Source organism: Strongylocentrotus purpuratus, unplaced genomic scaffold, assembly GCF_000002235.5.
Source record: "Strongylocentrotus purpuratus isolate Spur 01 unplaced genomic scaffold, Spur_5.0 spur5_scaffold_8, whole genome shotgun sequence".
Taxonomy (NCBI): Eukaryota; Metazoa; Echinodermata; class Echinoidea; order Camarodonta; family Strongylocentrotidae; genus Strongylocentrotus; species Strongylocentrotus purpuratus.
In genome coordinates, this window is record NW_022145614.1 from 6,254,892 (window position 1) to 6,270,926 (window position 16,035).

The window sequence follows — 16,035 nt, forward strand, 5'->3', positions numbered from 1 at the left end:
CCGTTTTTTTTTTTTTTCCTTTTTTTTTTTTCTCTACGAAATGTCAAAGTTGGGGGTGCGGCCTATGCGGCGGTGCGGCCTTTAGGCCGGCAAATACGGTATGGTAAAACTGGTCACTCACAGATTTTTACTTTTTGAGGCACTTCTTGATCATTTTGAAGGGCAATTTTGTTAGGGCTTCAATATTACACCATATCACAGACACTGATAACACGTAGAGCCGTGCATCTCAGATTTAACATTGTTAAACAATGCCTTTAAAATCTTTCATGACTTGTCTTACCATATCCCCATCTGGATGCTAGATGCAGTGCTGTGTCTCCTCTGGTATTGGTTGCGTTGATAGACACTCTCTGGGAGGGTCTGGTAGAGTAGAGCAATGCTTTCACACACTGGAAGGAAAGGAACGGAACGTTTACTAAGAATAGTTCGACCAATTTGAAACATGGAAAACATTTATCATCAATTCAGAAATTAAGAAAGAACAAATGTAATTAATAGATCAAGTAAAAGAATTGATGTAAAGGAGGTTTCTACATGCTAAAAATATCTGATCTAAGTTTTACTTTTCAATCCCATTACAAACATGTGTTTCTCAGCCTCTTTAACCAATGATATAAATTTGTACATTAGAAATCTGTCATATTCTTGAGATACATGTTTCTGTTAAAAACAAAATTTAAAACCCAGGAATTTCGAAGCTCCCAGAACATGACTTTTTAAAAACAATTAATGCAAACTTATTCATGACAAGAGATGATTTTCATGACTTTCAGAATGAAAGTCAAAGAATACAAAGTATGAATTTTCTTCTATTCTAGCACATAAATAATTGGATAGCAAAAGGTTAAGTTTTAGGAAACTTTCTCACCTCTTCATGCCCATTAGCACAGCATAGATGCAATGGTCTATTGCCATCGTTGTCTTCTATACTAACAAGAGATCCTTTAGCAAGCAGTAGTAACTAGAGTATGGAAGAGAGATGTAATCATAAAATACATATTCAAACAGTTTAAATCGTGTATATAAAGAAGGCTCAAGGGGACAGGAAGAATGTTGAACTGTAGGGATCAGTGTTTTAAGTCGGAAACAAAATTCAAGAAAAACACACAATTTTAGTCTTCACAGACACTAAAGTAAATTCCACTGTATAAGAAGAGCTGCCATAAAAGAAGCCCTTTCTATGAGGACCCCTCCCCCTTCTTTTTCTTTACGAATATTGAGCTACAAAATTACTAAAATAAACTTTTCCTAAATGGCGCTCATAGTTTCTTTCATTGATCAAAGTGAAGGCGATACCACCCCTAGTACACTGGTTTTGTCTATTGTGGTATTGGTATTGTTTAATGCAATGAACAATGCCATTTATGAATCTTGAATTACTCATATCAGAATGTAAAGATCAATATTGTTAACAACTGCATCGTTAACGACTGCATTGTAAACTTAATTTACATTTACATATGAAGAATTCCAAAAGGAGCTAAATCCATTTTTGAAACTTCAGAGAAAAAATAAATTCTTTACCAGATTTTGTATAGGCGTCTATGGAAAATTTTGTTGAAAGACGGGAACTTAAGTGAGCAATGTCCTGATATCAATAACTCAATTTTCATCAAAAGTGGATTTAGTTCCTTTTGGAATTAAGCTCTTTATATACAAGAAAATACTGCTATTTTAAAGAAGTACTTACTGTGACATCTTGATGCCCTCTCTGACAGCCTAGATGTAACGGTGTTGATCCATGGTAATCCGTTACGTTCACTTCACCACCTCGTCTCATCAAGGTACTGATCACTTCAGGGTGACCTAAACAAGGAGGATTGATAGGAAAACATGAGGATGGAACAATATGTAAGACATGTGATTGGTCAATATTTGATATTTACAGAAACGAAAATGGCCTTGTTTTTTCTTCTATTCCTTGCATGTAATATGCCTATTACGTCTTGCATTACAGGCTCTTCACATGTGAAAATTTAACTTTTTCATACAATCATACACATTTCATTTGTTCCCTTAGCTTATGTGTTAAAAAATCCTCAAATACAGATTCTGTTACTACTGTAAATGCAAATTTTAATAATTTACATAATTTTACAATCATTTTAACTCCTTACATATAGAATGTAATAAAGCAAACAGTTACATTGACATACAACTCAGTTCAACAATTCTTTCAATTAAAGAGGTGAAAAATCACAGGATGTTGCTTTAATACACTATATGATTTTATAGCCTTACAAAAAGAAATGAAGAAAGCCTCAAACATAAACATAAACTCATGTTTTGACAAAGCTAATTGTTTAGCTTACCATAAGCAGCTGCCGCATGCATAGGAGTGCAACCCCTGTTGTCTCTCGATGATGCTGAAACTGCTCTTGGGTCGTTTCGCTTACTACAGAAGAAATGGAGAAAGATGGCAATCAACAAAATTAACTTCTTGTATCAAGAGTTAAATTTCTTGGTATACATGTACATGTTTATGTACGCCCAAACTTTCTGGAAATACTCATTGATGATTCCCTATATATATATATATATATATATATAATATTGTTACTGTAGACCCAATTAAAGGGCAAGTCTTGTCCATTTGCAAGTTGAGTTGAGTAAATAGAGAAAAATCAAACAAAACTAACATTTCTCTGACTGTTTTGAACATAAAGTTAACAAATACATTACTTTCCTACCCTGAGAATGTAAACATGGATTTAACAGAGCTGCCAACCTCCAGAACAGAAAATCAGTAATCACAAGGCTCAAAATCAGTAATTTGGGGTATAAATCAGTAATTTCTTATGCGGCGCTATGAATCTAAAAAAAACGACACGCCAACACTGCGCGGACGCATGATTATCTGAAATTTTTGGTGATTTTACTCACACAAAGATGTTAAGTATTGAATTTCAGGTCATCACAACACAGTTTATCATGAAAAATGGCTCCTATTCACAGCACTCGCTACGATAAATCATATTTAATTCATTAAAAAAAAAAAAAAAAAAAAAAAAAAAAAAAAAAAAAAAAAAAAAAAAAAAAAAAATCTTTTTTTTTTTTTTTTTTTTTTTAAATCCGTAATTTGAGACAACATTCCGTAATGGTCGTTAATTTCCGTACCAATTACGGGAAATCCGTACTAGTTGGCAGCTCTGATTTAACCCCTCATGGAATATGTGCAAAATCACCACTACTGTAACTTATTGTAATACGAAGAATTTTTTACACAGGTGTGTCAAAGAAAGAAAAGAAAAAGGTTGTAAACAAAATATATGGGGAGTAGTGAGGGGATGACATCATCAACTTGCTGGTTTGCAAACCGCTTACGTGATACATATCACTGTTTCATCATGCGAAACTTCAAAATTCCATAACTCCCTTATTTTTCTTCAAATTTTTGATGAAACTCTTTTCCGTCTGTTTAATTTTTCTCTATTATATTCAATTCAACTTGCTAATGAGTCAAACTTGCCCTTTAAGGTCATCTTTCAATGAGCAATGCCTTTATTGGCATATTTGTCAATTGCTTGTTCTTGTTTTGATTTATTTATATGTGTAACCTCATAACCGTGGACTGACCTGACTAGCTAGGATCTATTCACATTTGTCACAACATAGTGGATCGACTTTAATACTAGCTAAGACATATTTACATTTCCACATATACATGTATTAGATTGACATACCTAGATAGGATCTGTTCAAATTAATCACATGGACACATTGGATTGGCTTACTTACCTGGGATCTGTTCACATGTGTCTAACAAACATAACAGATTGCTACAAGTATGATTTGATCATATTTGTCACATACTGTAAGAAGAGTGTATTGACTTACCTTGCAAGGATCTGTTCACAGCTGTCACAAGAACATAGTGGATGACACATCTTGCTGATAAGCCAACTGTAATCTGTACTGCTCGCTTCTAACATAGCTTCAACTTCATTCTTGTTTCCCTCCATCACTCGCTGAGAAAGAAAAAGTGAAAATTGACTTGAAGTGCCATGAGAATATACGGCGTACTGAAAAGTGTTAGTTTCATTTGTACTGTTAAATATATACTAAGTTTTAAAAGGCCATATTGATAACAACTAAATAAACAAAGTAAGAGCAGTTATATACAAGTGATTAATGCATACTTGATTGATAGAGAGCAAGAACAAGAGCTTTATATCAGGTCACCAAGGTATGATGGAGGTATGCAATTATCGCCCCTCAGGTAATAGTAAAAACACTTTGAGCATTACATACAATAATTTTCTTCAACATAGATTGCCAGAAAGTCAAAGCCCCATACATGAATTATTCTTCAAGGCTCTTCAAGGCTCAACATAGCTATACATGTCAATGTATATAAGGGGTGTATTCAAAAGGAGGAGGGGTTCGGTGGGGGAGGGTTTTTTTATTTTTTTATACAAGGGGGTCATTTACAGGAGACTGTTCAAAACATATGGATCTTGTGAGGGGCCATCATGATTTTGAAGAGGGTCATTTGACCTTCAACTATGTTGAACCCTTCATTCCTTACAGTTCCTACCTACCTGGAATAAGATATCTACAGCTGGAGTATTCTCATGGTCAGAGGCGTCTATCTTCTGCCACAGAGGCTCAGAGCCAGACTTGGAGGGGGAGGACGGGGGCAAGGAGAAGCGAGAATGGTCTATGGAGATGGGTGTGGCCGGGGTGGAGTTACTCATGGCACCGGACTTCACATGCTCTACTGCTGCTTCGATCGATGCCATGTAGAATCTGAGGGATGAATGTGTGTTTAATAGAAATGTTTAATTCAAAGAGAAAAATATAACAAGGAATAAAAATAAAAATTACTGCATGTGATCAACAACAACTAATTTCAGGCAGAATTCTATCGATACCTCCTAACAAAGAGATTCTGCATTCATCCATCTATTCAAGTCTGTTATTTGCGTATCTCCTTGTAAGTTTTTAATATTCTATTTTTCATGAATTCCTCAACTAATAATTGAGTCACCCCATTTCATTACTACTGAGACAATTTATGTTTGATGAATAAATAAATCTTAATGCTATATAAGACATTCTAAATATGACAACGATCCTCCAAAATCTCCTTGTACTCACCCAAATTCTCCACCTGCAAAATTTGAGAGACAGAAGTTCTGCATGTAGGAAAGGTTAGCAAGCCAGTTTGGGATGTCTGATTTGACCACTAAGAAGACGAGTAGAGGCAGGAGGTCATCTGAAGACATCGCCCGAGCTGTGAATTATTAAACAGCAATAGTAACTCATCAAGAATATTTCAAAATTTAAAGCTTAAAAGTGCTTATAGTGAGATATATATTGCATGACCAGGCTGATTAACTAAATACATCAGACCTGCATGTATGGATTATAATTTTCATCATCATCTTCCTCGTCATCTATATCATCTATATCATCATCATCGTCATCTTTAGCTTTATCATCATCATCACCACCACCATCACTGCAATCATCATCCCAATCATCATCATCATCATCATCATCATCATCATCATCATCATCATCATCATCATCATCATCATCATCATCATCATCACCACCATCATCATTTAATCTTTTATTGTCCTCTTCCTAAATATCGTCTTCGTCATCATCGTCTTTATCATCATTACCATTACCATTGTCTTCACTATCACCACATCACCACCACCACACCACCATCTTCATCATCATCACCACCACCAACACCACCACCACCACCACCACCATCACCACCATCATCACCACCACCATCACCCCCACCATCACCACCACCATCACCATCTTCATATCATCCATTCTGCATCTTCCACTCACCACTATCGTTGATCTTTCCTCTGAATCCCTGCTGTGTTATAGCAAGAACCGTTTTCCTCAGACATTGCATCTTGCAGAGTGGGGTGCTGAACTTATTAATGGTCGACATCTCTCTGCGAGCCCTTGGAACATTCGTGGTGAACTCTAACCTCACACCGACATCCTTCACCTGTAGCTCAGACAGGTTCCGGGTTATCTTGTTCAGATTGGCATCCTGGGAAAACAATAAAATTATTAAAATCAACCAAGTCATTAATCAAATTAGAAAAAATCTTAAAGATAAAGACCAGTATTGGAAACACCCCAATTTCAAAAAATGAAATGGAAGCCCTCATTACCAATCATGTGAAAGAATATGTTTTGACTAATACATGCTGATAAAAAATTTGCGGGGAAACCGCCTAATAATTCATATATTTGGTAAATTTGTTTCTCTCATGGTCTGTGAGAGATATAGGGTAGTCCCATATACATCTTTCTGTGTATAGTGCTTGTAACTTTACGAAGAATGGGTCAAATTTCTTATCATTTTGATAATTCCAGAACCTTGCAGATGCTACATGCTAGATGATCAACTTTTTCTGATCGATTCCACAACGTTTCTTTCACAATGCAATCACATGACCATAACTGGTCTTTACCTTTAAGCACAAATTCAAATTAAATATGAATCACACACCTACATGCATCAAATTTTACATAAATATCTCTTCATTTTTCTTGGAATTAAATCATCACACATTAAATTGTGTTACATGTGAAATTTTCTCCTGGTGTGATTACGAATAGCATACTGAAAATCAAAATACTATTTTTTTTCTCCATACAGTCAAAAATAATATTTTCGCCTGAAATTGTAAAATAAATTTATTCAAACAATTTTAAGATTTGTGAAGAGTGCAATCACTTATATTTATTGTTCTTGAATCTGGATAGGTAAGTAATATCTTTAATATTATCGTCATGCTCTCAATACATTCCATTATTCAATATTTCTGTCTGCCAACCTTGAATTACCTCAATCCAAGATTCATGCATCACCAATCCCAAGATGAATTCTATGCACATGACTAACCAACCATTAAATAGGAACATATGGAGACCCAAACATGTAGGGCAGAGATATGGGAAGGTTGAAGGCTTTATTTCTCTTTGACTAGTTCAAAGATATGAATATTCTACTTGAAGCCTGTGTTTCAATGCGAATTATAATAAAATGCAGGGTACATGAATTCCCTATGAAAAATTGATTCCTCCTAAACATTTAATTCATAAGCCAATTTAATTATCAAATGTGACAGTCAATGTTCCTCTGAATAAGGAATGTATTTGAACATTTTGTTTTTGTCTATCACTCATTGACACAACATGAATAAGATAATTGAACGTAGTTAACCATTATTGCTGTTATTTTATTCTTTAAAAAATAAATCATAACAATTATTCATTAGCTTTTCATGAAAGGAATGATCTTTTCAAAATGTACTAGCAGATGACACACCATCACCCTCAAAAACTCCATAATATAAAAAGAATGTTAATCATCACAAAAATCAAGCATCAACCAATGAATATGAATTGACTTCTAGTTCTATCATGGGACAACAAATTTGCAAATTAATGAACTACAGAATGAAGACCCCAACCCCTCCCCCCTAAAAAAAATATTAAAAAAATAAAACCATGCTAATGTTAAGACATACCTCTACTGCATAGAACTGACTGACAGCCTTGAAAACCTTGGTGTAAATTCCATTCATGATGTAGGTTTCCATGGCGATCTTAAGGTTATCCATGTGGCCTGCATTCTTCTGCATTGTACGCTAGAAAACACAAGAAATAACATAACTTCTATTTTAATACAGTTCTCTCGCAGTCTAACATAGTCAACACAATGTCAATATTTCAAACTTTTGGGGGGGCTAATCAACACACTCAGAACAAATGTACATGTTTTTTTGATAATTTTTATTTCTGAAATCCATATATACATACAAGTTTTAAAAACATATATATTAAACACATTTCAAATATAAGAAAGTAAATAAATGTGTAGAGTATAGACAAACGGTTGGATAGCCCATTAGAAACATGTAAGATTCAGTCTCTTGAAATGTTATCATTATGGAATCAAAGCTTACTTTAAGTCAAAAGTACAATTATGCATACTAACAATCTATGCAAATTTCAAATTCACTGCATGACTTTGTGTTACTTTTTCTGGAATTGTTCGTACATGTAAATATACAAACATTATAGTCCAAAGTCATTTTGATTTTAGTACAAAAAATGTACATGTACTTGTTCATTCTCTAAGTGTACATAAAAATAAATCATACCCATTAAGTTGTCCTCAAAATGTTAGAGAATACACCAACCTGCACCAACGGTTAGCAAGGACAAAATCAGTAATAAAACACTCAGTTTTTCTATTAAAGCCCCACTACACTAGTTTGGCCAGGAGGGATTAGACCTCCATGCATGGTCACTGACTGGTGGTTATCTCATCAATAAGCTCTCAATTAACGTAAGAAAAAGGGGATCATGGGGGACCAATGGTCATCGATTAGGCATTGTTTGCGCAAGTAGCTATAAGTAGTGCAGTGGAGCTTTAAAGTAAAAGAACCCAACTGACTTACCAGGACCACATCTTTAAGAGCGATCTGGATGCATTTGGTGAAGAGTGTACTGGTAGCATCTATGATCTGTCTCAGGGTATCGGCTTTCTGGGATGTGCTGCAGAAGTGCTCCATGAGGTCGTCTACTTTCTTCTGCGATGTCTTGCTGTCTGCATGTTGATAACAAGGATAATCAATGATAATTTATAAAGTACCAATTGTTAATTACTATAAAATGCAGGCTTCAATGCACTCTATCATACGACACCTGTTGCGAGTCATAATGACATTATATGTGACTTGGTGTAAAACGGATAGGGGATACATGTAGTTTAATGCCCTTGTGTCTCTAAACAGATGACAAAATATATAGTCCAAAGGAAATAAATAAGCACAGGAACAAATACAGAAATTATATATGACATATTCATACAGCAGAAATTAATGAATATACATACCGGTACTGACATAAATTAATCAAAGGCAATTCTTTTTCAAATGAAAGCTTGTAGATGTCAAGATGTAATCCTATATTCGGGATATGATAAAGGTTTGAATAGGATCCAATTTCTGAAAGTTCCTCTCAGTAATTAAGATAAAATAGTCTCTTCAGTCACATATCACACTAACTCAATATCTCCACATGACATCTCTTATCAACTTTCTCAGTTGTATTACTAAATCAATGCTACAGTACTCTAAATGTGCACTTATTATAAAACGAGTTGATTTTTCACAAATATAATGGCACTTCAGTATGATAAATGTAATAATTTAAGCTATAACAAGTAGTTAATTAATAAGCATGATGTGATGTTTACGTTTGTTCCCCCAAAGAAATTCACAGCAATCTTCATAGGTCTCGAGGCAGGTGAGCACTGGATCTTCAATGTTATCTGAAGAAAAAAAATGAATATCATATCACAATATATTCTACATCTTTGTGATCATGATTTTCGTATAACCAGGGAATATGTTCTTTAAAATGATTCATACCTCGAAAATTTAGGTTTAGAACAAAACATATGGTGAAATAAAATTTTCATTGTCATTTTCTTCTGTCTGTTTCGAATTAATTACAACAAAATCTTATTTGATCAAATTAAATGAAGTGTTCACATTTCTATAGAGTGGTGAAGTGTGACGTCATCAAAAATCTATTTTTAGAATTTCTCAATTTTTTCTTCATTTTCCGAAAGAACATCAAAAATAATGTCCAAATGTCGAAAACCAATTGAATATGTTAAGTATTGGCTAAGATATGACCATCTGAATGAATATATGTCCTATGGGAACTCAGTGTTATATGCTCTGGCTCCTAACCATTAGGAGCCAGAGCATATAACACTGAGTTCCTATGGGGAGTATATTTATTCAGATGGTCATATCTCAGCCAATACTAATTGGTTTTCGACATTTGGACATTATTTTTGATGGTCTTTCGGAATATGAAGAAAAAATTGGGAAATTCTAAAAATAGATTTTTATGTCACAGCTTCGGTACTCTATATAATATATACAATTATAAAATCCATTGAGTACTAGATTGACATTAAATTGTTAAAGGATGTTCATGTCAGGTTTTAAAGCAGTTTCTATCAAAGTCAGGGGGAACAGGGCAAATTGGACATATACGGTACATGTAAAGTTAAAAATGACCCCTGAATTTGTACAAATATGTCAATAAGAGATCTGCAGAACCTCTGAAGGTCAATAATATATCCGGTTTGGTATGATGACAGCGGAAAGCTGAAAGACAAATTTAATGAATGATAGGGTAGTAAAGCAAGATAATCTTGATAAAATAGCTATTTATTTTGGAGGTTACACAAATAAATATAAACACAGGAACAGGATGGTAAAAGGTCAACCAGATATTATTCATTCCAGATCCTTCAGTAAGAAAAAAGACAAACAGATTTCAAATACGGATTTTACTCATGCAGAAAAAATATGAAACACAAGAAAAATAAAACATTGTTATATTCTTTTTCATGTGAAATCAATTCAAATGGATTGTAAAATTGTGAACATGCATGAATGAATAAATAAATAAATAAAACAATCCATTAAAAAGTAGGGTAATGCATAGAGAAAAGATACACCCATACAGTTAATTTGACACCCTCCCAAGACACTTAATCCATTGAAATGGACCATTCACTAACATAAATGTATATTACTTACAATCAAAATATTCAACATCCTCTTCAAAAGGCCACCAGTCGGTTAGAAATGATCCAGTGAAACTAAATCCAACCATGTTGCTCAAGTTAGACAAATGTCTCTTTCAAAGATAATATATGTACCGTACACTAGTTTTTCAGGTGTTTTTTATGAATGTCTCCATTTGACGTAACCCAGAAACACTGAGAGAGAGAGAGACAAGACCTCCTAATGAACCACTCACGACAAAGAAGAGAAAACAAATGATACTACACCAAAGGCAAAATGCAAGCAAGTGTGAAAATATAAAAATGAACTACCAACAAAATGAGTTCAAATTGCCTCCCTTTTCTTCGAAATAATTGTTTTGGGTCATAGCAATGTAATATTAGAGAGTTCAAGAAATCAAGCGTAGCGATCATCTGACTCAAGAAATTTAATGACGTATATTTCACAATAAATATGAAGGGTCATCAAAATTAATCTAGACCAGTTTGAATTAAGCGAAAACAACAAAGTCACTCCTCACAGACGTATTAGAAACTTTATCAGTTGATCTACCGATAATTATAAAAGCCATAACTTTGCTACTCTACGTAACCTTAAGTCGTGATGCTCAGTTTTTGCTCACACCCTAGATTTTAAACAGATTCATATCAAACTATTTTGCATATATTTATCCACAGTCCTACTCTCACAACTGATGGTTATCTTGTATCTTTTGAGGTGGCACCTTCGTAATAAGGTAAATTAATCCTATGTACGTCATAGTTTAGCCGACATGACACAGATATAAAGGGGTGGTACTGTTCTAATTCTTTGAACCCAGGGGTTACCTATAATGGGGTCAAAATTAAAATCTACAAAATGTCGTTAAAAACCCGGCTGCTTTAGTGACCACCTGTAAAGGAAGGCTATTTGCTTCTTATTGAAACATGCATGTAAGGAACCTGTTCATAAAGACCACTTGCTCCTGAGAAAGAGCAAAGACCACTTTCCTTGTCTTCTTTGAGTGGTCTTTATGTACCGGTATACAGGATCGCTGTATAGAGAAATGCACCTTTCCCTTGCCTCACATACACATATTTGTACATTCCCCATACTAATAATGTTAATGAGATGGATTCTCTTTTGAGAGTAATTCACCTTTGAGTAAACATTTTCTAGAGGAATCCATGTGTACACATTTGTGCAGTGGCAGATCCAGGGGATTTCTAAGGGTTTTCAGAGAGGGCATGTGCTTGTCAGAACCCCCCCCCCCCCCCCTCCTCAGTAGAAAGGTATATATAGATCTGTACAAATCAGATGACCTTTTTTTTCTTTGGGGGAGTGGGGGGGGGGGCACTCGTACAATGACTCCAAGCATTTCATATACATTTCACATATTACATGTATACAGTTAATCACTTCATTATTCTTTTTTTATGGGGAGAAGGTGGAAACTGCTTTGGTATTAAATATACAAATGTGCCTTACTTGTTCCTCCTTCCAGCAGTCTGTCAATACAGAGCACTCTAAAGCTCTCCTCGTTGGCATTGTAAAATGTCTCGTCAAACAAGATGTGAACCTGGAATACCACCAAAAAAAGAGATAAAGAAAGACATTCAACTCATATGTGCTGATGGCTGCGTAGAGCATCCTAATGCAACTAAAATTGGATTTTTAAGGTCAGCAGTGTAGCCAATATTTTGTGTCATTCAGGATATTATGACATGAATGGCAATCATTACTACACTAACTACCGGTATGATATTAATGATTATCATGACCTTTGCATCGTTAACATGTATGAATACACATCACATTCAGTGCATGCACCATGCTACATACATGTATATGAACATGTACATCAACATTATTAGTTAAATGTTGTCTGGTAATAATGGCTTGATTCCCATATTCTCTCTCTCTCTCTCTCTCTCTCCTCTTTCTTGGTATTCAACATCTCTCCCTTGTTATCGTTCTTTCTCCCTTTCTCTTTCCATCCCCCTCCTCCTCCCCTCTTTCTCTCTCTTTCTCTCTCTCTCTCTCTCTCTCTCCCCCTCCTCCTCCCCTTTCTATCTCTTTCTTCCTCCCCCTCTCTCTCTCCTCCCTGCATGTGGGTGTGACTCAATCCAAACTGAAACAAAACTGAGGTATGCAAACACATATATTATCATAACTGTTGACTCTACAGAATGCACATGAATTACACTCTTTTGCATATACTTACAGATCTAGACTCTTTAAATCCCTCTCCAGTTGTAATAGCTATGCCAGTTACTTTTGCTTTCTGTATACATATAAAGATACAAAGATAAAGAATACCTTATTCAACAAAGAATGGGGGAAATAGAAGAAGAAAGATCATTGGAAATCAATAAAATATGACCACAAATGAAGAAAAAAAGGGGACTGAATATAAAGGAGATAACAAGTGACAAGTTGAAGCTAAGCATAAAAACAAACTTACCATAATATACATGTAATAAATGGAGTGTGGGCAGATATTGATTTATAAGTATTATCATGTAGCCAGTGAGTAATTTTGCAATAAAGAGTCACCAAAAATATTAATTGCAGGTCATTATTAGACATCATTATGGTTTGAAATAAACATGTATGTGCATGCACTTCATGTATTTAATCATTTAATTTAAATGGGGAGAAAAGTCTTTTTTAAATCTTAAAATACAGCTTTGACTTTGAGAATATTGGTATAGGCATTTATGTCTCACTGAACTGAAATAAGGATAGTCACAGTTCTCCAACTCTCAAGTGATCTGGTGCACGTGGATTCTAAATTTCACATTGATATTTTCAGCCATTCTGTCACTTAGCATTGTACAAATTGTTGAACATATAATGCCAATGCTATAAATACACCATACGGTATGCAAGCTTGTACTCAGAGTAGCTCAATTTCACGAAATCCCTATTTATTATCGGGCATTACTTTGCAAATGCAATATGATCCACTGCCATAATCACCTAGCTTATCAGGACTGAAAAGGAAATGTAACCGGAGCTGCAAAGCCTTTTCAAAAGGGTAATGGTCAATGAACATAAAAAGAATCTAATGTAAAACATAGACCAAGAATTGACGATGACTCAGTATCAAAAACATACATGCACAAGCACATTCAGTAGTATCAGTACAGAATAATTACTTTGTTCATTTACAATGCATATTCCAATGCCAACTGCACTATCAAAACACAGACAACAACCAGTAAAGTCAAGGTAGTTTTTTTCAATAGCAAAGTTTTCCCTGGGCAAGGTCATATAGGCAGTCTATGTCAATGTTTGATATCACAAAATGCATGAATGCTGAGCAGTTTGGAGCCAGAAGGACGTTAACGCTTATCTTTTGGCACATAAGTTCATGCCTTCTGTCTCTGAACAAACGATAGGGAAGTAGGCCCCTCATGTCCTTGAATTTGATGTAAATTTAATTGGATCATGCCTAAATCATGAGCAAGTGCAGGATCATTTCATTATCATTTTCAATTACATTGAGTAGATCTATGACTCAGCTATATTTTTGTTGCACCCTTGTTGTGTGCAATAAATCTAAAATATCAGAAAATAACTTGTACATGTAGCCTACTTGATACCTGTATATTGATTTCTAAAATTGTTCAGAAAAAGTTTGCTTACAGCATTGCCCACTTAAAGTGATCCAATCTTACATGTGTGCAATGCAATTGGTATATTTATATTGCATGTGTACTACCGGTATATATCAAAATGTATAGGCAATGTATGTAACCTTGTGAAGATCCAACAATAAAAAAAAAAGAAAAGTGATCTTTATCAAAATAAAATGGCATTTATGGTGGGTAGTTTATAATATGTACAGATTCATCATTTATCTAATACATGTCGCAGAAGCCAGTTTCACTACATGTTAAGGACAGTTCTAGCAGGGCTAGAGGGATTTTTGAAAGAAAGATCAAGTACAGTTTATAAAAAACTATCCTATCAAAGAAACAATCATTTCTGAAATTTGACAGGGAATCCCTAGATCTGTCAATTAATATCACACACAAACAAAACCAAAACCTTGACCCAGATGTCTCGCTATTTCCTACACCTGTATCAGTAGTCTAGAGGCACAAGGCCATGTTAATCACACCTCATGATAAATGGTGGTGTCTTGACTAATAAAAGAACTGGACAAAATTTACAAATGTACAGTCAAACCTGTCTATAGCGACCGCCCGAGGGAAACACAAAAAGTGGTCTTTGTAGACAGGTTCCTTTCGTACATGTTTCAATGAGAAACCATTTTCAAGGGAAACAAAAAATGTGGTTCTTGTAGACAGGTGGTCACTAAAGCAGGTTTGACTGTACAACTGAATGTAGTTTATCAAAGAGTTCCTTAAAATGTTAAAAGTTTTAATGAGCACTTTGAGAGTTAATCTTCCTGGTCTAATGCTTCAGCCACCAAACATCAACTTATATTATGTACATGTACTCTTAGATAAGAGTCTGAAAAAGCAGGCTAGATTGTAATTTTGAAGAGAATGGAACTTGAGTCATCCTCACATGATATCTCTCGGGACATATTTTGTTCCTCTATATACACATATACAATTTTTATAACTGTTTTTGTACACATACAATTATATACACTGCAAAGTCTACCTTAAAGAGAAGGTTGAGTTCTGGGAAGAGGTGAAAAATAATTTGTGAGCGTTATCATTCTTATTATGCAAGTGTGGAAGAACATCAGATTAGACATGTTCCCTGAAAAGCATGGCTCTTCAAATGCCTTCATATTATATGTCATGTAACATCGTAAAACTCGGGGGTAGGATTTTTATGCCACATTTTCATGTAGTCCCATATACATCTTTCTGTGTACAGTGTTTGTAACTTTACCAAGACTTAGCCAAATTTCTTATCATTTTGATGATTCCAGAACCTTGCAATACACACAAATTCTTATATGCTAGATGATCAACCTTTTCTGGTTGATTCCACACCGTTCCTTTCACAATGCAATCGCATGACCAGAACTCAACTTCATCTTTAAAGGAAAATTGTTCGGATTATCCGTTGCAGAATCTTTTTAAAATACTTTTTAAGAGCATAATACTTCATGATAGTCTGAGCAACAACCAAAAACAAAGCAAAAAAAAAGAAGAAAAAAGAGCTACATTCCAGCCAATCTTCTTGCTTTTGTTTTAAAAAGTAGGTCTGTCACAACAATAAATATTATGTGTACAGATGGAATTTATAAAAATCAACCCAAAAAACTTTGCCCAGTATTTATTAGATGGGTAAACAGATTAAGAGAATGAAGACAATAAAGGATAAAATAAAAAACCTGGTTTTAGGGCTCGCATGACGCATTGGACCCAAGTCCAACTTGGATTCCGTGCTGGACCGTGCAAGGCTGCAAGCCTATATGCGACTGCCTGTGAGTAAGTTAGCTACAGTAGTC

General features: G+C 34.8%; 1 protein-coding gene across 1 annotated transcript in view; it reads right to left on the reverse strand.

The window, feature by feature from the left end:
• The window catches only part of LOC589141 (ankyrin repeat domain-containing protein 27), a 36,460-nt gene that overhangs the window by 16,129 nt on the left and 4,296 nt on the right, over positions 1 to 16,035 (reverse strand). Inside the window, exons 4-16 of the mRNA XM_030975287.1 lie at positions 12,817 to 12,876; positions 12,081 to 12,171; positions 9,260 to 9,334; positions 8,460 to 8,608; positions 7,524 to 7,643; positions 5,821 to 6,034; positions 5,104 to 5,239; positions 4,545 to 4,752; positions 3,841 to 3,971; positions 2,316 to 2,398; positions 1,694 to 1,809; positions 872 to 964; positions 284 to 392 (exon numbers count right to left, since the gene is read on the reverse strand). Of these exons, the coding sequence (XP_030831147.1) occupies positions 284 to 392; positions 872 to 964; positions 1,694 to 1,809; positions 2,316 to 2,398; positions 3,841 to 3,971; positions 4,545 to 4,752; positions 5,104 to 5,239; positions 5,821 to 6,034; positions 7,524 to 7,643; positions 8,460 to 8,608; positions 9,260 to 9,334; positions 12,081 to 12,171; positions 12,817 to 12,876 (1,585 nt within the window). The remainder of the gene's footprint in view (positions 1 to 283; positions 393 to 871; positions 965 to 1,693; positions 1,810 to 2,315; positions 2,399 to 3,840; positions 3,972 to 4,544; positions 4,753 to 5,103; positions 5,240 to 5,820; positions 6,035 to 7,523; positions 7,644 to 8,459; positions 8,609 to 9,259; positions 9,335 to 12,080; positions 12,172 to 12,816; positions 12,877 to 16,035) is intronic.